This window comes from Larus michahellis, chromosome 3 (genome assembly GCF_964199755.1).
Source record: "Larus michahellis chromosome 3, bLarMic1.1, whole genome shotgun sequence".
NCBI lineage: Eukaryota > Metazoa > Chordata > Aves > Charadriiformes > Laridae > Larus > Larus michahellis.
Window position 1 is genome coordinate 49,728,266 of NC_133898.1, and position 27,579 is coordinate 49,755,844.

The 27,579-nt window shown below is 38.8% G+C and overlaps 2 protein-coding genes across 2 annotated transcripts in view; one reads left to right on the top strand and one right to left on the bottom strand.

Moving 5' to 3' along the window:
• The window catches only part of TARBP1 (tRNA guanosine 2 -O-methyltransferase TARBP1), a 38,080-nt gene extending 18,691 nt beyond the window's left edge, over positions 1-19,389 (top strand). Inside the window, exons 15-30 of the mRNA XM_074580101.1 lie at positions 762-955; positions 1,643-1,898; positions 1,991-2,179; positions 4,978-5,177; positions 5,311-5,382; positions 6,375-6,495; positions 7,918-8,028; positions 8,560-8,709; positions 10,606-10,692; positions 11,574-11,770; positions 12,825-12,906; positions 14,263-14,434; positions 15,220-15,411; positions 16,388-16,512; positions 17,697-17,833; positions 19,005-19,389. Of these exons, the coding sequence (XP_074436202.1) occupies positions 762-955; positions 1,643-1,898; positions 1,991-2,179; positions 4,978-5,177; positions 5,311-5,382; positions 6,375-6,495; positions 7,918-8,028; positions 8,560-8,709; positions 10,606-10,692; positions 11,574-11,770; positions 12,825-12,906; positions 14,263-14,434; positions 15,220-15,411; positions 16,388-16,512; positions 17,697-17,833; positions 19,005-19,167 (2,448 nt within the window). The 3' untranslated portion in view covers positions 19,168-19,389. The remainder of the gene's footprint in view (positions 1-761; positions 956-1,642; positions 1,899-1,990; positions 2,180-4,977; positions 5,178-5,310; positions 5,383-6,374; positions 6,496-7,917; positions 8,029-8,559; positions 8,710-10,605; positions 10,693-11,573; positions 11,771-12,824; positions 12,907-14,262; positions 14,435-15,219; positions 15,412-16,387; positions 16,513-17,696; positions 17,834-19,004) is intronic.
• A 645-nt stretch (positions 19,390-20,034) lies between these two features.
• On the bottom strand, positions 20,035-22,334 carry COA6 (cytochrome c oxidase assembly factor 6). The gene is made up of 2 exons (XM_074580104.1): positions 22,191-22,334; positions 20,035-20,466 (listed from the first exon to the last, which is right to left on the bottom strand). The coding sequence occupies exons 1-2, from the start codon at positions 22,332-22,334 to the stop codon at positions 20,371-20,373; spliced, it is 240 nt and encodes a 79-aa protein (XP_074436205.1). The 3' UTR covers positions 20,035-20,370.
• Between the last annotated feature and the right edge of the window lie 5,245 nt (positions 22,335-27,579).

The following is a 27,579-nucleotide window of genomic DNA, read 5'->3' on the forward strand; positions in this document are numbered from 1 at the left end:
TATTCCGTAGTTTCGAAGTAAACATTTTATGGTTCAAACTTAGTGTTCACTGGGGTCTCTACAAACTTCTTTTGAATTCAGTGGAATTATATTGTCATGATGATTTCCTCAGTTGAGTACATCTTCAGTTCAAGAAAAAAAGAAAACACTGAGTAATTATAGATGAGAAAAATCTTTTCTGTGCTCTAGATGGCTGAAAGTAACTTGAAGATATTTGAACACTGAGCTTTTAATACTATTAGGGAACTGTATGCTTATTGACTTTTTTTTTATTGAGACTTTTTATTTCATTCCTCTTTCAATATGTGCGTTTATCATACAAAATAATCACAGTAGGTATTGTGACCTTGTAGCTTCTTGGAGCAATTAGCATTCAGCTGTCTTATTGCATTAGGTCTCTGACTACGCGGACCCACATCTTTTTGCTAACTGCTATCTAGCAATATGTATAAATTGCTACCTGGCAAGATAGAAATGTTCCATCATAGTTGAGCTAGGCGCCTGCACGTAATGAATAAGCGACTGTAATTTGTGAGTTTTATACTCTTTTCAGTGTTTGCAACTTGTGATTGACTGCAGTGACCCAGCCAAGCAAAACTATTTTAGCGTAGGGTAAGAAAATAAGGAAGTAGAAGGATGCAGAGTTGCTTATGATGCCTGAGGTGATACGAGTAGGAGGATTATCGTATGTATCAGTAGGTTATTTATATCATATTAGAAATTGGTGCATGTTTGTTCACATATTATTTGGTTTTAATTAGGAGCCAAAGCTTAAAGAACAGATTAAAAAAGTAGCTAGCATGGCTTCACTTACAGCAGTTTGTGAGATAATGGATGGGAAACCTGAAGTGCACCTTGAATCTCTGCCTTTTGTGGATGCTCTGAAGAGATTTATTTCCGTTTCTCAACATAATGAAGTATTAAAGAAGCCATCTTATATTGAAGAAAAAAGTAGGTATGTCTGTGCTATAGCTTCATTAATTCTCCAGAATAATTTTGATTAGCATGGAGCAGTGATTAAGATGCTGGCTTTTCCTGTTATTTTCTTTGATAACGTTTTGCCAAGATAAAAATGAAGAATTCTGAACAAAAACTATTCATTCAGTTGCTCTTTTGTCTTAACCTTCAGGTTTTAGAACATTAAAGCAGCCATAATTGATCAGACCAAAGGTTCTTTTGCTCGGTCCTCTAGTGCTATGAATCCAGCTTTGGATGTTGCTTATCCTTGTGCCAGCTTAAATATGTATGCACTGCACAAAGCCGTAGTGTGTATGCAAGCCATTTTAAATGGAAATTATTTACTGTTGGGGAAGGGAAGCCCAGAGCAAGCCTGTGGGACAAAACCCAAATACCTGGTTAACAAAAAAAGACTGACAGCATATAGTGATGTTTCCAGTGGATACTCTCCCAGATGTTTATGACCAATGAGACCGCCTGAGCCCAGACCTGATTTTTCTGTGTTTAAAAAATTTTTTTGTAGATTTCTTTTCCATGGTCTTGTCCAGTCTCCCTTGAGCCTGTGTAAATTTCAGCATCTAGAAGTAGTATAATGAGTTTGTATAGTTAAGCTGTTCCTGATGGAGCAGAAATGTGCAGAATAAACTAATACAATATATATTTAAGAATAATATTCTCCTTACAGCGCATCTGAAGAAGCAACATCTCAAGGATGGGGGAGAATTGTTGCACGCTATGTTCGTGACCAGTGGATTTGCCTTCGTTTTATTTTAAATTCATTTCCGACACTGGCTCAAGAGTATGAAGAAACTTCAGAAATGTCATTATCTACAGTTGAAAGGTCAAGAAAAATTCTAGAGTCTGCATTAGAAGCCCTAACTATTCTTCCTTCAGACCAAGTTTCACCTGTGTTCGACTGCATGAAACTCCTTGTTCCCAAGGTAAAAGATAAAACAACACAATGGCATGATACTAATAGTTTTCGGGGTGTTTTTTGTCAAATATAATACTTCTTTCCTCTCTTCGTTTTCAGCTTCTGGACTCAGTGGAGTCTCTCTGCATAGAAGCATTTGATTTGGCTTGGAAAATTATTTCCTCTTTGAGCAACACGCAGCTAATATTTTGGTCCAATCTAAAAGCTTTTGTTCAGTTCATCTTTGATGCTGAGGTTCTAGCTGTTGCCGCAAGTGGAAAGGGTCAAGCATATGCCAAAATAAAAGAGGTCAGTTTAAGAATTCTTTTTTGGGAAGTGAACATATATTTTATGTGGATCTAAAACTGTATTTTACTTTGTATTTTCCCTTGAGCTGTTGTTGTGAATTTTTAATTTCCAAAAGGGTACTAGTTTGAGGGTGTTAAGACAAAAGATCTGAGAATCAGATTGATGATAAACAAATATATCGTTCTTGTAACACAGAAAATGCAAGGTACTATTTCTTTGATTTTTCAGACTGTTCAGTATCTTCCGCATTCAGCAGAACATGCTTTTTGGTCTTTAATTTATTTTCACATTATCCACTTCCTCTTGAATATTTTGGTCAGGATTTGCTGCCCAAACTGTCACAAACTATTAACCTTCTGGAAAAATTATGCCTTTTTCTAATAGTTTAGTCTTTATGAAAATACTTTCTGAAATGAAAAGTTAGAACCTTTCAAAGCTTTAATGGTTGCTATTGAATAAGCCAGCTGCTTCTTCAAAGGTGGTTTGTTTTTTTTCTCTGAGGTATAGAAAACATAAATCATAGTCACCTTAGAGTTCAATTTAATACTGCATGGTAGAACAGTCTCCGTAGGTAAGCAGAAAAAGGCCCAGACATTCCAAAATTATTTTTTAAATAAAATACAGAAAAATGGACACTTCCTAGCAATTTAAAATTGCGGTGATATCTCCATATTAGCCTTAAGTTTCTTAAATATAGTCCCATTTATTTTGTATTTTTTCTTTGGAAAACTTTCTTCAAATGAATTACTGTCATCTGTTTGAAACAGTAGATAACACTTCGCATTTGTAGTCTTAATGTGGACCCTAGCCAAAATAAGATAGGTATGCAAAGGTGGTAAAATATCTCTTCAGTTCTAGGTATATCTGTTAGCTTTTTCTTTTAACAAACATCTGTAATGGATAATTGTACGCTCAGTGTTGTAGTAACTGATGAGCTGTATTTGTTTTTTTATTTTTCTTTGATCTTAAAATTTGTTTAAATTCTTAAAATTAACTGTCTTAACTTCAGCGTTAGTATTTCAAGCATTATATAAGGTGTATTTTGCCAATGTTGAGAGTCTTGAGTCTATGTGACAGCTATGCTGTTGTCTGCAGTGGGACATACCATGACAGCAGGCATCAAGGAGGTAATGAAGGTCTCCTATACTCAACAAAGGGCATCTGGTCGAGCCACCTTCGGCCCCTTCATAAGAAAATGAAGATAAAGTTCACAAGCAAGTGTCTACTTAGGTATATTCTTATCCCACTCCTTGGCAGTCTCTGTTGCCATTGACCCCTTGTGGAATGGCTATATAGTTTTAGCTAAAGAGAAAGAACAAATAGAACTGCCTAATACTGATATGTCACAGAAGCATCATTTTAATTTTGTCCACCACAGTGCACTCTGTCTTTTTAATAATAGTTAGAATGGGTGTAACAAAGGGGCATTCTTCAACCAAAAAAGAGAATATTGCTATGGTAAAATGCAGAAAGGCTTCCACAGAGATGCCCAGAGCACAGTGTTCTTAAGCTTCATTTCTTCTGCGGCTTTTTTTCCTTTTTCTTTGTGACTTAGTCAAATGTTAGTTGTGCTAGAACTTAAATTTCTTAAATTTATTTTGTGTGTGCTGGACTTCTACTATATTAATGAAACAATTGAAAAACATTCCAGGATTTGTAGTAAATGTCATGCTGCTTCTCCTCAGGTGAAAAACAATAGTTCAATTTTGGAATTATTGGGAAAGCTACATTGCCTGTCTTGGCACTAAAAGAAAAATTTGAATTCTTTATGAAAAGACCAGAAGTTTCTAGTGTGGTTGGTTTTGGTTGGTTTGGGTTTTTTTCCAAAAAGTTTCTTCAGAGTGCATCCCAGTATGTCATTTAAGGCTCTTCATGAGCTTCTTGGTGCTTTAATCCTTAGCAATTCAGAACTTTTTCTGTAAAAACAGAGTTACTGTCAAAGAATTTTTAATGCTATCAAAAGTATAACTTTGGAGCAGGGAAGAGAAGAAGCTTTGTCTTGTAAGAGCTGTCACACTACCTGGAAAACCGTTCTCATGGACAGCTCAGGTTGATGTTGTCTAAAAAGGAATTTATAAATAATGCACCTGTTCATTCCGAATCTCCCCATCTTCTCCCAAATGCTTGCAAATTTTTAGAAAAAAATTTTACTCTGTAACAGAAGTTTACTGTTGCACTTAGCCTAATGAAGGGAGTAGGAAAGGAAAATTTTGGCGGCATTTTTCTTGTTTTGTTTTACTATTTTCTTTTTGAAGTTCTAGATAACTTCCATATATCTTAAACATGCCCTCCTCAAAAAAAAAAAAAGGAAATGGTACAAAGACGTTTTTCCACTTTAACTCAAATATGAACTCACAACCTTCAACATGAATGTATCTTTATTAAAGAAGAAAATTAGTGAATTGGCTACCTATGGAAGAAATCTTGTTTATTGTTTAATTTTTTTTTTACATTGGTAAGGATTGATTAAAAACACCAGGTTTGTACTCCCTGAAGTAAGCCCAGGTTAATTTGTTCCAGTTATTGGGAGATTCATGTAAAGTATCTGGTATTATATCTGTTTAAGCAAAGACTAGGTCTGTCTTTTGTTAACATAACCACGTGCTGGGCCAATTGTTATCCATTCACCTGCCCATAGAATGAGGGAATTGTAAGTAGTTTGAAGACAGCATTAACCTGAGCGGATCTGGGATGCAGAAGTAAATCAGACCTGCTAAAATAGATATCACTGCAATATTATTCTAAGAATTCTAGCACTTCTGAAAACTAGATTTTGAATCTTTTCTTCTTCTTTTCAGATAATTTTCAAGCTCATAGATATGTCCGCTACAAAGACTGGAGTCTTCAATGTAGTCCTCAGTCATTGCTGTCGATCTTGGATATTGCCCACTCTTAAAGAGAGACGTGCCTTGACAAATGCTTTCTTAAATGCTGGAAATTATTGTGAACTTATTACTGAGGCTTGTGTGTTTGGAACTGTATTTAGGAGAGATCAAAGGTATTAAAAAAAAAAAATTCTTCATGATTATATTTGTTTGCACTTTTTCTTTTAAACTTCGAGATAATTATTGAAATAGTTCCGGTATGCTATTCTGCTAATCTTGTTGCTTTGTGATTTTTCATCTGTGAAGACTTACTCAGGATGTGAATGCCTTCATAGAAAATCTTGGAGAAAAATGTGCAGCAAATGTTGTTACAAAAAGGTAATGATTTTCATAGAATCATAGAATTTCCTAGGTTGGAAGGAACCTTTCAGATCATGGAGTACAGCCATCAACCTAACTCTGACAAAAACCACCACTAAACCATATCTCTAAGCATTATGTCTACCCATCTTTTAAATACCTCCAGGGATGGTGCCTCAGCCACTTCCCTGGGCAGCCTGTTCCAATGCTTAGTAACCCTTTCAGTGTAAAAATTTTTCCTAATATCCAATCTAAACCTCCCCTGGTGCAACTTGAGGCCATTTCCTCTTGTCCTGTTGCCTGTTACCTGGGAGAAGAGACCAACCCCCACCTCTCTGCAGTCTCCTTTCAGGTAGTTGTAGAGATGGATTATTTAAGAGTTTTCTTGTAGCTTCACTCCCACCTTTACACAGTGGAAGAAAGGCAGGCAGTCTAGCATAGGGATTTGGAAAGTGTTAGTAGTTGCTAAAACCTGAGTTTCTAAGAATTATTACCACTTCTAGTTCAATACTCGTGGATTTTCTCCCAAGAGCTTCTTGGTTTCCAAATGTCTGGTTATTATAGTCTGTAGCTGTGGGATGTTTTGTTAGCTATGATGTTAATAATTCTACTCTTGGCATTAATTATTGCAGATGTCCCTGAGTAACTAATAGGAATCAAGTGGTGTTTTCACTAAAACTGTAAGCATAAATTAGTTGTTTTAAGATCACAGTTTACAAAAACTTTTTATGATAAGCTGTTTCTGTTGAAAATTATTTTAAACACTTAGATGCTGTTAAAGACCTGTAGATAGAAACAGGGGCAGGTTATCTGGAATTCAGTAGGTTTTTCATCAGCAATGATGAACAGACCTTAAAATTACGGTTCTGTATATTTGCATATTGTCTCACTACAGACAACTTGGTGGCTATATGTTCAAGATGATGTTTGGTGCTTTTTTATAATTTAGGAATTATCTTTATGTCTGAAGAAGTAGAGTTTGATTAATTTTTTTAATTAATATTTTACAGTACAAATCGAGATGATCACTACGTTCGTGTTTGTGCTATTAAATTTCTGTGCTTGTTGGATGGATCGAATACCTTGCATAAGACATTTATGGAAGACATTTTCATCAAACTACTTGATAAAGTAAACTTCATTTATCTTGGTATATAAATGTAATGTTAATACAATTATTAAAATCCAAAGTATTTACAGTTGACAGGATGTATTTACAGTTGCTTGTATAGCCTGTAGATTTGCCCAGTAATACACTTAATACACTTTTTTTTTTTCATAGGAGACAGGAGTTAATGCATCCAAACTGAAATAGTAAAAAATGTCTTTCGGGTCTATTTATCTCTTTTTAGTGGATTTTCTAACTTCACGGAACATTATCCAAATTCTAACCGTTGTTCCATTAAGAATCTTCCTGCTGCATTTTGAAGCACCGCATTTCACTTTAACAATTGCAGACTACCTTTTGAATTGAGAGGCTGATGTCTCTTTGGAAGACCTAAATAAATAGGATTAATGGAAAAAGTTGGGGTCGGGTTTTCATTTATTTCATAGCTGTTTATGCATTGGTGCTAGTGTAAAGTCAGTGGTAAGTTACTACAGCTGCTATTCTGATGTCACCCGTGCATTCTGGTACTTTAGAATTCTGCTTTTGTCTGAAGAAGAACAAGAAATGGTTGTTCCTATATTAATTTCCTCCTGACAATTAATTACTGGAGAAAAATGAGTAATATTTGTGTTGTAAGATGGATCAAGTGGGAAAAGTGAGCTTTACATTTATTTCCTTCCTTGCTTAAATATGAAGCTTTAACATGTAATGATAAAGTGTATTTACATTTCAATATTAATATGGGACTTCAATCACCAAATTGTTTTATTTTTAGAAAGTTAAGGAAAGAGTTTTGGGTGTCAAGTATTTTGAAAGACAAAACAGAGTACATAGGGATAGAATCTAAGCTATATGAAAACATGTACTTCAAATCTTTTTAAATCTGCATTTGTCTCATGTATTTTCTTTCATGTAAAACATCCTATTGCAGAATACCAGTTTCTGTCTCAAAACTAGAGCTGTAGTTACAAGCTGATCTAATCGATATCATGACTAAACCCATTTTTTAAATGTAGACACTAAAATAGAAATGTTTTCATTTATATGCTCTTCACTTCGGATCTTTAGTTCTTATATAACTAAATGACAGCTTGAGTCTTCGTGTACCATTTTATGTACTACTATTTAATTGTTCATATACAGTAGGTGCTGTAAATTCTTCAGCTTTCTGCTGTTTGAAGAGTCTTTAATACCTAATGGTTTTGTGCTGTTAACTAAAAATACTAAGTGGAATTGTATCTTTTTTTCAACTTTCTGAACTTCTCACAGACAAGCTTCAAAATTTAATTCTAAATAAATGAAATTAATATATTTTTTCCTAATTTTATATTTAATGCTGATATTATCTGTGCTGTAGATGCTGCTTTCTCAGTACAGTAAAGTATATTTCCATGTATTCGATTTTAAAGGAAGAATATGTAATAAACCTTTTAATTTGCTTTTAGGATGAACTGGTATCCAGATCAAGAACACGCTATTATGCAAACTCTTTACAGCATAGAATTAAAAACCGGGTATGGCAGACTCTCTTAGTTCTTCTTCAGAAGCTTGACCAGGTATTGCTCTTCACTATGAATTCTTAAATACCTACTTGGAAGAATAACTTGGTGTTATGCAAACTGTGTATGCTAAATTACAGCAGACTATAAGAGGCATGTTATCTCTGTGGCAGATACGAAAGTGTAGTTTTGTTCTTTCAGTCTGAAGTCATGGATTTATGATGCATTTCTAGAGGTCACTGAAAACTGATTCTTGAATCTGTGAATTATAGAAGATCTGTTTTTTCTGTTAAAGCTAGTTAAAACTCTGTACTATCTGATTTAAAGCTTTACATTTCATAAAAATATTGCTAGTTTATGAACACTTAGAAAATTGAGACATTTTAGTTTTGTGTAATGCTGCTTCATAATAAAATACTTGAAAAGTATAATTCAGAAATTAGATGGTTCTAAAATGTTTTCATGTGAGTATTAAAAAGATTTCTAGCATTATCATAAAGCTGAGAATGTTCTTTTATTTAGAATTTATTTCTTCATGGAAATAACCCTAACAATACACGAAACGAATATCTGATTTTGTTTTCTCAGAATTTTTTGCGTGGAATCCTTGACAAAGTTTTCCAGGCTGGATTTAGTAACAATCAGGCATCTGTGAAATACTTCATAGAATGGATTGTTATCTTGAGTCTACATAAATACCCCCAATTCCTTAATAAATTCTGGGATTGCTTTTGCTATGTAAGTAAGAACTTTGGCATTCGCTTGCAGGGTGATTTGTACAAAGAGGGTACAGTTTGTCTTCCCATATGTTATTTTCTATGTATTCCTGTTTTCTTTTAGAAGCAGTGGGTTGTTGAGCAGATTAAATTAACATGGAAGTGGGTGTGGACTATTGTCTGAGACATTTAGAAATTTGTGATATAGAAGTTGCTGAAGACAAGTGAATTCTTCCAGATGAGACATTGCCTTTTATAATGTGCTACTCTGGGCAGAGTAGAGCTGGCACAGTGAGCCACAGTACTCTTTGCAGTCGCCAATGTAAGAGCTGTCAGGAACACACGGACGCTCCAGATTCTGAGTTTGGGAAGATACCGCGAAGTCACTTGCGGTTTCCACACCCAGCTTTTGTCTTCTGTGTCTCATTTGTCAGTGGGAACATGACTTGCGTAACACACATTCAATTTGCATTTTTTAATAAGAACTTCTCTCACAGTGGTAATGTGGGTCCAAAACTGGAGGCAGGGTCTGAGTTGTGGTACCCACAAGTTGTGAAAGGGTTGACTGAGGAGAACTGACTTACTAGCATTTCCTTTTTATGTTTTGGGTGGTTCTTTAAGTAATTACCTGTAAGAGTTGACCTGTAGAAATAGTAAAATAGTAATTCTCTGTATCGATATCCTTGAATTTGTTAACTATGTACACTTGGGCTCAGAGAAAACATATGTACTTGCTTGTCCTACAATGTATAGGAGTGTATAGATGTGACTTGGAGTGGTGCCTCTGCTCAAGCTCCCTGCTCATAGTAGTTAAATGCAGATGTCTTCTTCCTTATCAAATAGCCTAGTTGCTACTGTAGTTTTTTTGAAAGACAAACAGTAGGACAAGAAATAAATAAAAAATTTGGAAAACTATATATATTCATTTTTTCCCCAAACCAGGCAGGTTTTTTAGTACTCCTCTGAGACAGCTTTGCTCGCTAGTGATGCGTGCTGTGATTTTGTTGTTTGGTTTTTTTAATTTTTAAATTTTTTTTGCACCGGGGAAGAAGTTCCTCTTTCAGTTTACAATTTATACTTTTTTTAAGTGCATAAAGATGGCTTGTCACGCCTGTCTGCACTGATGAAAAGTGCTGTAAGGGATGTAACGTTTTCCTATTTCAGAGTTCCTTCCAAGAGCTCAGGCAGTTGGAATTGCTGTCATTTTAGTAGATGATAATCTGTTGGATCAAAGCGATCTCATGCTGGTAGCAAATGTACCGAATCACAGAGGGCCCATTCAGACAAACAGAGCAAGCAGAAAACATGTGGATTTATGAAAAAGGAATACAGAGTGTATTTTCAGAGGCTATCCTAGAAGACAGTGACTCTGAAAAGGATTTTCAGAATCATACTGAAAAATAAGCTGAACTTGAGCGCTCAGTGCAGTGCTGTGGCAAAATGGATGAATAAGAACTATATGTGTAAACAGAAGTGGTGAATAGAAGTGTGGAAACTCATTTCTTCCAGTAGAGGACGTGGCTGAGGCTGATGGTAGGCTATTCATTCTGTGTCCAGTACCCACACTTGTGATGACATGGAAAAGTGTGAGCACTGAAAAAAATCCCCAAGGTTTTTATTGGGTTTAGAGTTTTTGGGGGCGGAGGGGCCATACAGTGAATTTGGGTTGAATTTTATCTCATTACAGTGCTGTATACTTCATTCTGATTGATGTGTTAGTAAAAAGCAAATAACATGTTAGGAAAAATGAAATCTTAATAGTATGAACTTTGTATTTTAGTAAATTTTGCTGTGGAAACACATAGTTTTTTTTAATAGCGTCGATGTTCTTGCATCTGCACAACATGCTGTGGTAACTTACAGGGTATAAAAACGTTTTACATCTGCATATTTCTTGCTACATTCTCTTTTGCTTTAGGATGAAGAGAAGCTTAAAACAAGCATCTGCACGTTTTTATCAGTGTTATCACACTTTGACATCGTTCTTCAAAATACCTCAGAGAAGGTAAGTTTGATTAAGTGTTCATTCTTTAATCAGTTGCAGTGTATATGGATTTCTGGAGTAAAAACCATTTTTGCAGTCTATTTTCAAAACCTTTTTAATACCTGCTTTCTACTAAGGTACTCTTTGATATGGAAAACACTAACTCTTCCTGTCACCTCTGTTACATATTGGACTTATGAAAATTAGCTAAGTGGCAGATGTTCCAAATACATAGGGCCTGATTACCTGTGAGTTTTACCCCAGTTTTAACTAAACATGTGGATGCACCTGGGTTTGATATTCTTGCTGCTCTTGTTTCATCTGCATGAAATTGGGCAGAGAGAACCTGGAAAAAGGTGATCTTTCTATATAACAGCAGCACTCAGATATGGAGTTCTTTGGCAATAGATAGTCCATATTACATTTAGAATTATTATTTGGAATTCTCAATTTTTTTATTGAACTTTAAAGTAGAGAATGAAATACGATCAGATGTTACATTGGGTCAACTACTTCACATCTGTAGCAATCCAGGCATTTCTTTTACTTTTTTTTACTGTTTGCATACATTTGCAACATCAGCTTTCTAAGTGCTAGAAAATCAGAAGTTGATAGAGGTTTCCTTGTATGCAGAAACATAGTTTTTAAAGCAAATTGATAAAATTGCGAAACACAAGTGGAGACAGAGGTCGGTACCCTAGTGAAAAGGCAGAAAGGAAATTGAGACCATGTTCTGAAGCCTGTATTTGCACATATATGCACTGGTAAAGCTTTGGACTTTCTGAAAGACTGTTTTTTGAGGAAGCCACTATTTCTTGAGCTGCTCTTGCTTTTCTAATTCTAAATGGTACGTTAAGACTTAAAGATAAAGAAGTTTCTTTCATTTATGTTTTTGTTTTTAGAAGCCAGCTTTGAAGAAAGCCCTGATAGTTGTTCTACAGTGGTGTTTCAACCATAATTTCAGTGTTCGACTTTATGCATTAGTGGCCCTTAAAAAAATCTGGGGTATGTGCAAAATGTTGCATGTGGAAGAATTTGAAGCTCTGACACCAGTTATTGAATCTAGTCTTCAACAAGTGGAAAACATGCATGGCACAGGGTTAGTGACATTTTTCTGACTTACAGCTTAATATTATTCTTCAGATCCATTTGCAGCAAGTCTAATTTTCGGAAATAGCACATGATAATTTTTCTGGGTTTTTAGTGGGGGGTGTCTTTAAAAAGAAACCAAGACTTGAAAATTGAAACCTAATTATCAGCAAAGAAAATAAAGTGATAATTCAGTGTAGCATTAAAGTCTGAAAGCACCACAGGAAAAACTCCAGGCCTATTTGAACAGTGCTCATAGTTCAGGGGTGGGGTAAGAAAAGAGTGCCAGGAGTGCTCAATTTTCTTACCTGATGGGTTTTGAAGCAATACGAATCATTCTTCCGAACTTCTTGGTACCAGTAAATTCTCAAATATAAAATGTGAAATGTTTTCAGTGTTAATATTTGAAAAAACTTTTGTGGGAGAGAAATGGCTAGACCCATTAATTTTGGGTGATGATTAAATGAGCTTTACAGAAATGCTTTTCTGCTTACTGATTTGGAAATACAACAGTTCAGTTAAATTTTGTGCTATGTGTTTGTATCTTTTTTTTTTTTCTTTTAGCCCTGTTCTTAGGAGTTATTTAAAATTATTTAGAATTTCTGACAGTGTTGTCAGCCAGCATAAGCTTGGGACTGCTGCTTTTCTCCTCCACCCCTGGGTGAAAGTCACTGTTAAATCACCCATGTCAAGACATGGGATGGAAAAAAGCAGCAGAGGAGTCGTCTGCTTTTTTTTTTTTTCCTTTGTGACAGCTTAAAATTGTCACTGAACAGTAGGCTAGTATTCATTTTCCTTCAGAGGCCTGTATAGGATCCCCCTTTCTTGTGAACCTTGCTTCTTTCGATAATAGAATTTGGAGACATGGTATGTCTCCGAACATAAACTTATTTCCTGAGCACTGCTCTTTCTGTTTTTTAAAATGGGTTCTTACTTAATTGTTAACATATTAAAGTATATAGTAAATACAGTCAGGTTGCCTTATTCCAATTCGAGGATCAAAAAAAGAAAAATCCAGTATGTTGCCTTTTTTGTGCATCTTGCATTACTTTCTGCAATTGCAGGAATGCTAGAAGGAACTGGCAGCGAATCCAAGATCATTTCTTCTTTGCGACGTTTCATCCTGTTGAGGATTACAGTTTAGAGGCAAGTGTGAGACTATTGCTGATCATGGTGTTTTTGTAGTTTTACAACTAGATTTTTATCTTTCTTTGTATGTCCTAATGCAGGATGAATAATGATCAACTATTATTCATTGAAAAGTCTGAAAAATTACTTCACCTAAATTGTGATGGATTTTAGACTAAGACTGCAGCTTAATTCTCTAATTAATACTGTGTTAAAAAACCTAGGTCAATTAGGAAGATGTATATGTGATGAATGTGCTCATTTGTGGAGGAGTTAATCAGGTTTTATATTTGTGGCTGGAAAAGTTACTTAATAACTGAAGAGCATCTACTTAATCGCATGTAGTTTGTTAGGATTATTGAAATATCTCCTGTTCTTAGAAGTGACTTGAGGTTGCTTAACTAAATTGTTGTTTAATATGAAAGGGGTACAGAAGATCTTTTTCAGCTGTCCTTTTTGCCATAGCTTAAATAACTGAGAGATGAATAAACACTGAGGGAAAGCAAGCAAAAATAAGGGTGCAGATAAAAATAAGAGATAGAGGAGCTAAGCTGAAAATAGACAATAAACATCAATGTGAAAAGGGATGCATGTGTTCTGGCACAAACAGTGCCATCTTTCAGAGGAGGAAGTATTTTTCTTTTTTTAACTGATGTTCTGTGAGATATTTTTGTGCACACTTAAACATGCTAGATATGACTTAGCAAAATTCAGAAGCAAAAATCCTGAACAAGGGGGTGGGGGGGAAAGCAATGCTAATACTTTTAAAGTATTCAGGGTGCATTTTCACCTTCATCTTGAGGGTGCATTGGGATAAACAAAATATCTGGGGTTTAAACTCTTAATCTTATTCAGCCTTTCCCTTGGGGTGGGTGTTTGTTCCTCCTTGATAGATTGTGGTTAGCTGTATTGGTACTGCTGAGTTGGATTTTGCCACTAGATTTTAATGCTTTTGACTACATTCCTTTTGACATCAAATCAATTTGCATTCATTACTAGAAATTCATAAGGGCATCTGAAAACTCTTCAGTGTTACACATAAAACACTTTCATAAGGCCTCTGTGCTGAGAAGCATAGCAATAATTCTTTGGTATTCTAGAATTTCAGAACAGTAATCAATGCAGATCCTTAAAAAAGGTCTAGTCAGAGAGAAAAGAGACTAGATTTATGAAAGTCTGGGATAGCACTATACATAGAGGGATGAATATTGAGAGATATATTAGTAACTTATGTCAAGTGCCAAGAAAAAAAAGTATTAAAATCATACAATACAAGATAAAATATGTGTCTGATAAAATTACCAGAGGTTAATTTATTATCTGTTTTGCTTGCTTTAGTAGTGCTCTGCTAATAACAACTGTGTTACATTGCAGACAATATTTTACACTCTTCCCCGCCTTTCGGAACTTGCTGAAGATGAATGGATCTCAGTTGCTAAATTTGACAGATTCACTGATGTTCATTTGCCACCAACATTTCAGTGGTATCGTTCTCGAACAGAACTTCATGATCTGAAACCAAGTGACTGGTCTCAGCAAGACATGGGTAAAATACAGCTAATCTATATTAAATATAATTATTTGTATATAGTAGCTGTATATATCTGTCATAGTTTAACCCCAGCTGGCAAGAACCACGCAGCTGTTCACTCAATCCCCCCCCAACTAGGGAAGGGAGAAGAGGGAGAAAAAGGAAAAAAAAAATAACCACAAACTCTTATGGGTTGAGAGGTTGATATAAATACAGTTTAATAGGACAGTAACAGAAGAGGAAATAATAATAATAATAATGGTAAAAGAATATACAAAATAAGTGACGCAGTGCAGTTGCTCACCACATGATGATCAGTTGCCCAGCCCATCCTGAGCAGTGATGGCAGATTCCCACACCCTGGGCAACCCCGATTTATATACTGAGCATGATGTGTATAGTATGAATATTCCTTTGGCCAGCTCGTCCTGTCTGTGCTCCCTCTCAGCTTCTATAGGAAGCTGAAAAAGCCCTTGTTTTAATATAAGCATTACTTAGCAACAACTAAACCAATATGTGCAATGGACATTCTTCTGATACAAAATCCAAAACACAGCAGCTACTAGGAAGAAAATTAACTTCTGAAACTTCTTTCAGCTGAAATCAGGACATCTGTGTTCAGTCTGACCTCTTATGTTATCCTGCTGAAGTACACGTGTATCTATGTGAGCAGAGTATGTGCCATAGAATAATAGTAGATGACTAATGGTGTCTACAGTATTACCACTTTGATAATCTTTACTCAAGGAGTAGTTTCACTACCACTTGCATAGCCGTATCACTAATACTTGTTTTTATAGGTTCAAATTCAGTTGAAACAGATAGCCAGACAGAATGGACGGATGTTCAGAAAAAGATAATACCCTGGAAGAACAGTACTCCTAGTTCAGACCTAGAAATGGTATTTCAGGATCGTGCTGCTAAACTCGGTAAATCAAACAGCAGACTGATTGTGGTGGCTTCGCTTATCGATAAACCTACCAATTTAGGAGGTAAGGTTGATTGCATATTTTTAAACTTTTATTTTATAATGTAGAGCCCACTTGGATAGTAAGAATGAATTTCATCTTATGTTAATAATTAGAAAATTATTTAAGTACTGCTCAGAGAAATAAATCGTTATCCTGAAAAAAGCTGGTAACCAAAAGAAACACTACCTGCTTCAGAAGAAGGCATCTTCTAGAGTTATATTTTAAGAAAAATAAAAAAGTACTTGCACATAGCATGGATTAATTAAATAGAACTTTGCTGTAAATTGTGCTCCGTTTCTTACTGGTTTTTATATTCTTTGTTACAGCTGGGTTTTTCAACTGTGTATGCAGTTACAGGAAATAATTCACTTTTACTTTTTTTTTTTTATATAACAATTAAACCAAATCTTGTAGGCCAACTACTTTCTTGTGAACATTGAACAGGAAAGTGACTGTTTCTGATTAAGTACTCCTTCACAATATCATGCAAGCGGTGATACAGTAAATCCTGCAAATACTTTATTGCATTGTGCTTGCTGTTGTCAGCAGTTTAAATAACTGCAGTGAGACTGTTAATGAAAAATAAGCCCACAAGCTGGTGCTGTCTGCACTGTAATGCTGTAATGTGTCATTCTTTCGAGCCTTTCATTGAACAGATACTGAAATTAGAGCTTACACATGTGTGCACGTGTCCATCCATTCCTGCCCAGGCTTTTACTTTGTGTAATTAGTATTGTAGAAGCACATTGTCAGACATAGCACTTTCCTAATTTTTGTCTTTCTGCTAAGTTAATAGAATATATATTTTTTTTTTGGTAAATTATATGGAGCAAGGTGTGACTTGGAACAGATTTAAGAAGCACCTGAAACTGATTAAAAATAGAGGACTGAAGTAACCATTTCTGTTTCGGATTCTTCATCCTTTGTCACTTGCTAAAGTATTCTGGCTTGGTGTTTATTTTCTACACAAGAATCACTTTAATTTTTCTGTTTGTAGGTTTATGTCGTACAAGTGAAATATTTGGGGCTTCTGCACTAGTTGTCGGCAGTCTTCATTACATACAGGATAAGCAGTTTCAGCATCTCAGTGTTTCTGCAGAGCAGTGGCTCCCCCTTGTTGAGGTGAATGGAAATATTTTAATAGCTAAAAAGTGTACTGTACATCTTCAGTTCATCAGATGCATAATTCCGAGTCTTACTTTTTTTCTTTTCAAAACGAACTTTTTATTTAACAGAAGCTCGTGCTGTCGTCTCTGAGACTTAATCTTGAGTATTTTGGAATAAGCTTTGGGTCAACCTCATAAAAAAGAATTAAAAAAATATTTTTAATGTCTTATTGCTGTGATAAACTGATGAAGTGTGCTGTCACTGTTAAGTCTTACTCTGTTCTATAGTGATGTGTTGGAATTTCATGTTTATTTATAAAAGTTGAACAACATTTGATTTATCTTGCTTGGTCCATTGCTTTTGGTAACTTCACGGGGCTAATCTTTGAGTTTGCCTGAAGCTAACTTGTGCCAAGCTTTTAGAATCTATTATCTAGCTTACAAAAATGAGGGCTTCAACCTGTGTGTTTAGTACGTGGTAGAAAATATGTTTGTGGTACTTGAAGAGCAAATTATTATGAAGATCAGCTTTAAATAATCTGAAAAATTCAGTGCAAATTTTCCATTTTTTTTCTTCAGAGTGTTTATTTTCAGCTTATAAAGATTTTTCTTCAGAACAAGATAGCTGTAGTGTGTTTTGCCTAGAACAGAATGATAGTAGACACGTGCTGTCGTTCCTTATCTCTGTACAGAAGTGTACTGATGATAGAGTTTCTGTTGCATGAAGAAACTGGCATTTAATACAAAATAAGCAGTTTAGAAAGTGGAATGAAGACAACCAAGAAATTCTTCACTGCAAGCTATCACAGGTTGTAATGCAGGCATGTCAGCTTCAGTACTGGCTGTTGTATTGTTTTGGGAAGGGATTCCTGGTTAAATAAAAACTGTGCACCTTGTCCCTGTGCAAGAGTGATGCTTTTGCATTCAGATGTAAGATTTGCAGCTGTCAGAAGCATAGAAAAGCCTTTCTTCATTATATTAGTGGAGTACATTTTTGTGGCATTAACTTAACTTTTTGTGCTATTGCTGAAGAGCTTTTAAAATGGTAAACTAAGTATATGGACAGAGTCTTCGGGAATAGAAATAGAAATAGGTCATCTTAAAAACTGTCAAGGTAAATTGATTTTTACAGTAACTTCAGAAGTTTTCAAGTGGCAGTATTAAAATATTTGTATATTTCTCTCTACTTTTGATGGACAGGTGAAACCTTCTCAGCTCGTTGATTACTTACAGCAGAAAAAAACGGAAGGCTACACTATTATTGGTGTGGAGCAGACAGCTAAAAGTTTTGATCTTACAGAATACTGCTTCCCAGAGAAGTCACTATTATTGCTGGGGTAAGAACACACTTTTTTGTAAATCTGCCTCTTGCAGTCCATCGCTTGTACTTGTCAGTTTGGTCATATGAAACCCAGGTCACGCTGATAAAGGTGGATTGAGAATGGGAAGTGATTAGGGAAACACCAGAGCTTGGGTTTGTGTGCTAAGGAGTGGGAGGTATTAACACCTACTGAACGATCCTTCTCCTCATACTTTATAACCTGTCCACACACTATAACATATTTTTTTTTAGTGGGTGGAGGTAGCAAAAGCACGGATTAGAGTTTTCCAGGTGTGACAGAGATACCATCTGTTCACTTTAGCAGTATGGGGCCCTGTACAGACAGGCTGCAGCGAGCTCAGGAAGGAGGGCTGCCTGTCTGTACTTGCTTAACTTGGTGAGGAGGACTGGAGCAGAGTGGCACTGTGCATAGCTGGGAGATGCTTTAAAAATTAAAGACGAGGCACAGGACAAAGTAACAAGTTTTTGCAATACAAGAATAGGCTGGGAGGACTTTGAAGAAAAGCAATAAATCAGTTCCTATAAGAAGACAAGCCTCAGATATGACAAAGGGGGGGCTTTCCTCAAGAAATCTAGAGGAAAGTGCCTACAAGACAGAAAGCTGCTGGAATTGCAGGGCCGCTGAGTGAGACCAGGAGGAAGGGGCTGTCTATCCTTCTAGGACAAAGTGTTTTTCAAACCTTTTTATATGTAGTGTGTCTTCAGAATGTAGTTCTCATAATCACTTTGTTCTCTTCTAATTAAAAGCATAGTTTTAATTACTGATAAACTTTGGTGTCTTCTGGTGTGCTCATTCTGAAGAAACATTTCCAGTTCAAGGCTTTGATCAGTCTTGACATTCCCTCATACCAAGACCTCACTGAATGTAAAGTGGGCAGCAGCTGTTGTGCCAGGAGCTTCATGCCCTGGTCATTTCATCTATAGCTGTTTGTTTTGCTATATGTGGATAGCTTCAAAATAAAGGCAGAGAGGGACTCCTTATGTTGGTCGTTCAGCTATTGCTGGACCAGTGAATTAAAGATGAAGTGCTCTACCAGTTTTTCTAAATCAAAGCTCAGTCAGGTCTCCCATGTTTTCTTTGTATTACTGCTTTAAAAAAAAATAATTTCTGCTTTCTAGAACACCTGTCTTTTCTCAGATATAAGTTACTGTTTCTTCTTTACTAGAAATGAACATGAAGGAATCCCAGCAAACCTGATTCACCACCTGGATGTGTGTGTGGAAATTCCTCAGCAGGGTATTATTCGATCACTCAACGTCCATGTAAGTGGAGCTCTGCTGATTTGGGAGTACACAAGGCAACAAGTGATCAAGGAAAAACAAAAATAATGCCAAGAGTTTCGTGCCTTATAGTACAGCTGGGTGACTTCCTATGGTGCTACAATATGAAATTCTGAATAGATGAGATACAAACTCAGGGTGAAGGAGGATTCTTAAGTTTTGCATGTCTTGCTCTCTTGTAGTTCAGACTGATTTTTAAATGCCTTTATTAATACTTGTACCTCCTTAAATAAAAGTGTTGCATTGGAAATAAATACTATTTATATTGTATGTGGTGTGGGTGATTTTTCTACTATTAGAACATCAGCATAGTACCAATCCCAACCTTAAAACATGGGCACTTTACTGCAGTTACTTTGACTGTGACGACCACACTTGAAATTGAAGTGGTGCCTTCCTACAAGCACAATCAAAACTTACTGTAGCCAAAGTATTTGATGCCTGCAGTATCTACATATACCAGATTATTTAATTTTTGCAAGGTAAATTCACTTAAGTTATTGCATTAAAGGCTGCCCCTGTTTAAATGCCTCCCATGGTCAAGTTTACTAGTCCTGCTGTAAACAGTCTGTACCTTTAAATGGAGCTGCATCAGTAAGGTAATCAAAACCACGAAATCATACAAAAGTCCATAATGTGAGAATCATAATAAATAACTGCCCTACTTCTAATGACAATACTGCTTGAAAACCGACTGTTATGGCTAATGTAAAAATTCCTATTGCTTATAAAAAATTAGCATACTCAAAATATGTAAAATACATATTGTATGCACAGGATGCATTAGGTCATCTACTGCCTGTTGTTTTCTAAACTGATGTCTGACTTAACTGATATTTGTTGTTTACGTTACACCACCATCTCCTTTTGACAAGGAGGGGAAGGTAGAATGAATTTTTTTTTAAATGGAAGAGCTGGTTCACTTATTGAAAAACAATTTTATTATTCTTTTGAATTATGTATATTACACTATTAAATAATCATTTATTCTGGTGAAACAATTTGACTAATTATGCATTCAAAACCTTAGATTTGTGAACAGCCCTGCACCATATTTCTTTGACTTAGGAAAAGGCTGTCCGTGCCCATCTTTTTTGAGCAGGCACATGAGACCTTGCAACAAGAACAGCAGCCCGCATTTCAGGGAGACGGTCAGGTTACCCGTTCTTGAGCCCAAGCAGCTTCTGTCGCTTTCCCATGCTTCTTCCTTCCATAGTTGTTCTCACTAGATTTATTTTGAAAGCAGACTACCTAAGACTTTCCAGCAGCTTCTGGAGGATGATAGCCTTCTGTTTCGAGCTTTTTTTTGTATTTTAAAAAGTCTCTTCTTTTGTCAAAATATTTAACCTGTTTAAAAAGAGAAAAGATATTCTTTAGAAGAAATTAGCAGAGGAAAGCGCTTTGTGCATCACAAGACAACTAAGGAATAAACACTGGACTTAAGAAGGATTTTAACTTAATCCACTAGTTAGGACTTTTTGCTCTCTTGAAGCAGAAGAATAAAGGGTGGAGAGGGTTTGGGTCTTTTTTTACCATCCTGAAAGTTAACTTGTTTCCTGTCATAACCACCCCATTACTTCCATGGACATCTAATAAAAGTAGTCTATTGCTTTGCTATTTTCACTGCTATGAACCAAGATTATTTGTAATACAAAGATAAGTCCAGCAGCTTTTCTATGGTATTACAGACTGCGTGACCTCTGCATGTGTTACATAAAGCTACCAATGCGTACGGTGCAAAGCACTGGCAGATGAAACCACCATCACTAGAGATGACATAAGACAGAACCGCAGTGCTCAAAGTGTAAGTCAGTACAGCAACTGTGAATGTACCCGTTGTTTTAACTGACTTCAGCCTACTAGTTCCAACAGGAACTGTTCAGCCCCTCAGACACTGCTGTTACTAAAAGGCAATGCCTATTAAAAAAATTAAGACTTGCAGCTTGATCATAGGAAACTAAAAAGCACAAATGAATGAGTTACATGTAGGCTGATGGTTTACTCTGAAATTGTACTGCATGAAGAAGGGTATTCTTACGCACAACAAGGTATCAGATGCCAGTCATGTCATGCCATGCCACTGTAAGCCCTGTGTGTCACCTCCCTTCCATACTGGCCTTCCTTCTTTGATAACAGTAATTTCTGTGACTTCTAAAAGCTTCCAAAAAAAAAAAAGCTTTTTTAAATTAAACAATAAGCCTGTACACTTGTATAATTGTGTATTTATCTGAAAGTTTGAGATCGTATTTTCTTTTCCTTTTATTCTATATACTTTATACTACTGTCCATAGTTCCTGGGCCAGCCAGTGGTCTGCTCAGGACTTTCAATTCCCTGGCAAGACCAAAAGTGTGCAAACCACGTTATGTGTAACAAGGGTGCTGTGTTATCAGGGAGAAAGACTGCACACGTTCTGCAATCGCAGAATGGTTAGAGTTGGAAGGGACCTGTCCTGGGCAGGGACACCAATCGCAGAAGCAGGAGCTGCATCATTAACAATGTAAATGTAAGGAGTGGGTCCAGCGGGGGGCCACAAAGATGATCCGACGGCTGGAGCACCTCTCCTGTGAGGACAGGCTGAGAGAGTTGGGGGTGTTCAGCCTGGAAAAGAGAAGGCGCCAGGGAGACCTTATAGCAGCTTCCCAGTCCCTAAAGGGGGCCTACAGGAGAGATGGGGAGGGACTTCTTACAAGAGCACGTAGTGATAGGATGAGGGGTAATGGCTTCAAACTGGAAGAGGGTAGATTTAGATTAGATATTAGGAAGAAATCTTTACTGTGAGGGTGGTGAGGCACTGGAACAGGTTGCCCAGAGAAGCTGTGGATGCCCCATCCCTGGAAGTGTTCAAGGCCGGGCTGGATGGGGCTTTGAGCAGCCTGGTCCAGTGGGAGGTGTCCCTGCCCAGGGCAGAGGGGTGGAACTGGGTGATCTTTAAAGTCCCTTCCAACTCGAACCATTCTACGATTCTATGGCTTGTCGCTGCTGCTGCCCAGGCGCACAGAAACGCTCGGTCCTTCTATCAGGAGCCGGGTCAGGCCGGGGGACGCGTCGGGAGCGGCGGCTGCTCACCCACCCACTGCTGGGGACAGCGGGACTCGAAGGACCGCCGCAGCTTCTCGCATTTGGAGGCGTCGTCGGCGTGCCTGTCCAAGCACTGCCAGAACTCGTCCCGGGCCCCCCAGCAGGCCTTCCTCTCCTCCATCGTTGGCGCCGACATCTTCGCTACCGACCTGGACCTGCCGACGGTGGGTTCTTCCGCAAGCGGGGCCCGACGGCAGCGGTCCCAAGGCGGCGGGGGAAGCTCAGGGGAGGGGAGGCCGCGGGCCCCGCACAGCGCTCACCCGCCCGGCCCAGCGAAGGTCACGCTCCCGGAAGCGGTACCGGGCGGGAGAGGGGCGGGGCGGGGCCTTACCCACTGCGCAGGCGCGGCCCCGGCGGCGCGGGGTGAGATTGGCGGGCGGGACGGTTGTCCCGGCCCCCCTCCTCCCTTCCCCCCGGCCGCGCGCGAGCGCTGGTTGCCATAGGGACGGAGCAGCCGGTGCTCCTCAGGGGCCTGGTCGGGCCGGGGATCCCCAAACCCGCCAGTAGCGGTTCCCTCCCCAGCGGTTCCCCAACGCGGGCCCTTCCCGGGTGCCTTCCCCCGAGGAGGGCGAGCCGTGGGTCCGCCAAAGGCGCGTTGAAAAGCCCGGCGGCGCTTGGTTTCGCTGGCTTGCAGGCAGTTGTGAGCGCCTGGTAAAAACCGGTTTGTCGTGACGGACTCTGTTGCTAAGTGAAGCTGGTGGTAAAAGCAAGGAAGAAGAACTGGTTTACCCCAGCGCAAAAAAAAACAAAAAACAAAAAACAAAACCAAACATGGTAAGGGTGATAAAAATAATACCAGAAGTCTGGAAGCCGGCTGAGTGGGCACCTGGTGAGCTCAGCCCAGCAGCAACATGAGGCACGAAGCTGCTGCCTGCAGTGCTGGTTAAAAAGCATCCAGGAGCAAACTCTGTTTAATTATTTTATTTGGGAGTTGGCAGCGTTTCCTTGTGGCAGTCAGTCCCTGTAGCCAAGGAATTGATAGTCTTCCACGTTGTCCACCTGGAAATGTGGAGCGGTTTTGGAGCTGTGGTGCATGTTTCCATAGTAACACACTGCAGTTTTGGGAACGGTGACGTTTTGGCAGCAGGGAAGAGCCTAACTCTGCAAGGTGCTGAGCCCCTGGCAGCTCCCTTGCCAGCAGCTTTACCAGGAGCTTGTCTTGAAGACAACTTCTTAAGCCAGGTAATAGCCCCACCAGAGGGGATGCAATACTGGACCTGGTGATCACCAATGCAAGTGAGCTAATTGGTGACTGAAAGATTGGAGGCAGCCTGGGCTACAGTGGTCATGCACGGGTGGAGTTCACAGCCCTGAGAGCTATGGGCCAGGCGAAGAGTAAAGTCAGGACCCTGAATTTTAGGAAAGCAAAACTTCAACCATTCAAGTAGTTAGTCAATAGTACCTCCTGGGAAACTGCCTTCATGGGCGAAGGAGCAGGACAGAGCTGGCAGATCTTTAAGGATGATTTCCATAGGGTGCAAGAGCTCTCACTCCCCAGGTGTAAGAAATCAGGAAAGGAAGGCAAGAGACCAGCATGGCTGAGTCAAGACCTGCTGGTCAAGTTAAAGGGCAGAAAGAGATGCACAGGCAGTGGAAGCAGGGACGGGATTCCTGGGAAGAGTACCCCCTGATAAACCAGACTGGCAAACTGGTAACAAGGGATGAGGAGAAGGCTGAGGTACTTGACAACTTTTTTGCCCCAGTGTTCACTGGCAACCTCTTTTCCCACACCTCTGGAGTGGATCGACTGCAAGGCAGGGGGGACTGGGGGAGCAAAGTCCTTCCCATTGCAAGAGAAGATCAGGTTCGTGACCACCTGAGGAACCCGAACATACAGGAGTCTGTGGGACCTGATGGATGCATCCCAGAGTCCTGAGGAAGTTGGCTGAATGTAGTTGCCAAGCCACTTTCCATGATATTTGAAAAATCATGTCAGTCAGGTGAAGTCCCTGGTGACTGGAAAAGGTTAAACATTGTACCCATTTTTAAAAAGGGTAGAAAGGAGGATCCTGGCAATATCAGAGACCTGTCAGCCTCACCTTTGTGCCTGGGAAGGTCATGGAACAGATCCTCCTAGAAGTTATGCTAAGCCACATGGAAGACAGGGAGGTGATTTGAGACAGCCAGCGTGGCTTCACCAGCGGCAAGTCCTGCCTGACCAACCTCTTGGCCTTCTATGATAGAGTGACTACATCAGTGCACAAGGGAAAAGCTACAGGTGTTGTCTATCTGGGCTTCTGTAAGGCCTTGGACATGGCTCCCCACAACATCCTTCTCTCTAAATTGGAGAGATACAGATTTGATGGGTGGACTGTTCAGTGCATGAGGAATTGGTTGGATGACCACATCCAGAGGTAGTGGTCTACAGCTCAATGTCCAGATGGGGATCGGTGATGAGTGGTGCCCCTCAGGGGTCCGTACTGGGACCAGCACTGTTTAATATCTTTATCAATGACATAGACAGTGGGATGGAGTGCACCCGCAGCAAGTTTGCAGACAACAGTGAGCTGAGTGGTGCGATTGACACACCCAAGGAACGGGATGCCATCCAGGGGGACCTGGACAGGCTCAAGAACTGGGCCCATGTGAACCTCATGAGGTTCAAAAGGGTCCTGCACCTGGGTCAGGGCAATCCCCGGTATCAATATAGGCTGGGAGATAAAGAGATTGAGAGCAGCCCTGCTGAGGAGGAGTTGGGGGTACTGGTGGATGTAAAGCTGGACATGAGCCAGGAATGTGCACTTGCAGCCCAGAAAGCCAACCGTATCCTGGGCTGGATCAAAAGAATCTTGGCCAGCAGGTTGAGGGAGGTGGTTCCGCTCCTCTATTCCACTCTTGTGAGACCTCACTTGGAGTACTGCGTTCAGACTGGAGCCTTCAGCCCAGGAAAGACGTGGACCTGTTGGAGCGGTTCCAGAGGAGGCCCGCAAAAATGACCAGAGAGAGGTGGAAAACCTCTCCTATGAGGACAGGCTGAGAGAGGTGGGATTGTTCATCCTGGAGAAGAGAAGGCTCCGGGAAGACCTTATAGGAGCCTTCCAGTACTTACAGGGGGCCTACAAGAAAGATAGGGACAAACTTTTTAGCAGGGTCTGTTGTGATAGGGTGATAGGACAAAGGGTAATGGTTTTAAACTAAAAGAGGGAAGATTTAGACTATAAGGAAGAAATTTTTTACAATGAGAGTGGTGAAACACGAACAGGTTGCCAAGAGCAATGGTAGATGCCCTATCCCTGGAAACGTTCAAGGTCAGGTTGGATGGAGCTCTGAGCAACCTGATCTAGTTGAAGATGTCCCTGGTTACTGCAGAGGGGTTGGACTAGATGACCTTTTAAAGTCCCCTCCAACCCAACACATTCTATGACTCTGTGATAGCCTTCTGGTGCATGAGGCTGCTTGGCAGCCACATCAGGGAGCAGGTATTGCTGACCACCTACCTCGCCTGAGCTAGGTTTCTTCCTTAGCATGAGATAGTGGTTCTGAGTGGTGGTGGTGGGCATGCTTTCCAGGTTCTCCCTGCAGGTAGCTCACTTGTCTCAGCACAAGGAAAGGTATTTTAAGAGAAGACCAAGAATTTGCACTTCTTCAGCAGAGCCTTCTGTAAGCCATCCAGATTTGGAGGGGATTTTGTTTGTCAAAATACCAAACCAACCCCTTGGAAGGGATACTTTTTTGGAGCAAAGTGAATGCAACTGCTGCTGTACACTGTGCTATATAAAATACAGTCCATGGTCTTGTCCCTACCTGTTTGCTTAACTACCTTCCGCTTGCTAGACTATGATAGGTAAGAGACAGAAACTCAGTAATTTAATTTCTAATAGAACAGGGGGTTTATGGTGAGTGGGTCACTCCGAAAGTAGAACTTCAATTATATTTTTCTGTTGAAAAGAATTAATATAGAAGTAAATTTATATTACAGCTTACGTATGACCCTTTTGCGCTCAAGCTTTTGTGAATCAAGCTTTATAAGCATGAATATTGAAAAGAAAATTAATGTTAGTCTGAAGACTGAAACGTGATAATAGAAAATGTCAGCTGTGTTTTAGATTTCAAAATTTATCATGCGCATAATGTTGTTTAGTTACTGCATTCAGGAAACAGAGGGGATAATGTGATTATATATAATTAAAGACAAAGCCCAAATAGCGCACCTGGGAGATTTGTGATAAATAGTTTTTTCTTTAATGACCTATAGCCCAAGAGATACTGGAGACAATTGTAAATAACTCTGTGCAATGGATATTAAAGAAATTTAGTGATGTGGTTTTAGAAAGTGCAAGAATAGAAAAAAAAAGAAAAAATTTATCTAATACATTTTTAATGGCAATATTTCCATTTAGTTAAACTGCTATCATAAGGAGGTGAATTTTTTTTTTTTGTTAGTTAGCCAATTCTAAGTATCGTTAGTCTCTTACTTTTGGGAAGTATGCCCAGGAAGTAATAAATAGGATATTTATAATAGCCAGGCAGACATAAATGTTCTAGAAAGATGGGAGGCTGAAAAAATTCCAGATTTGTTAGGTGCGCTGGTTGCCACAGTTGAAGCCTTTGAATTACGTTTCCATTTAGCAGTTAGTGAGACAGATGTGAAAAAAATAGATGCCTGTCTCCCACTCAAACTCTTGCCAGCAGTGTGTTGAAGTGAATTGTGTGGAGTTTATGCGGTGGTTCAGCTCTCAGACTCTTTCGTGCCTATTCTTCCTAATTGAGATACAGCATTGTGTGTGCTTTGCCTTCCAGTTAACATCTAACAGATCTCTCCTCACCTACAGCCTTACTTACTCTGTATTTAATTGAAATTTGCCCAGCAGATTCTGTATTGGCAACCGTAATGATTTCTCCTTTCACTTTGGAAGCAATTAGCCTGTTACAGGTGTCCATAGGACTATTAAGTGGAAGCGCTCCTTGGTGTACTATAGCTGCGTTCAGCTTTGTGCTTAGACCAGGAGCTCAATGAATTTGTTTTTCTTGCCTCAAAAGAGTCCGATATATGATCCTTTTATCTGTAACAGATTTTCAGGGAACAGGATTTAAAATCGAGTCCTTTAAGCAATACAGCCCTGTGTCCAAGTATTTATTTTGCTGGAAATAATAACAAGATCTTACATGAGGTAGCCTATTCTCTTCTGTTGTTGAGCACCAAGCAGTTTTCTTAATAAAAATTTAAATACATACTGTGAGAAAACTATATATTAAGATTTTGTGTTTCTTGCTGTGCCTGGTGAAAGAAAATAATTAAACAAAAAAAAGCAAACCAATCACAATGATTAATTGTGCCTGGGTTTATTATTAAAAAAGGGAATAAATTAAGCAAAGAAGCACCATGAACTGCAAACACTAATCACCTCTTTCTGCTCCTCTTTGAAAATGTTTTAACAGAG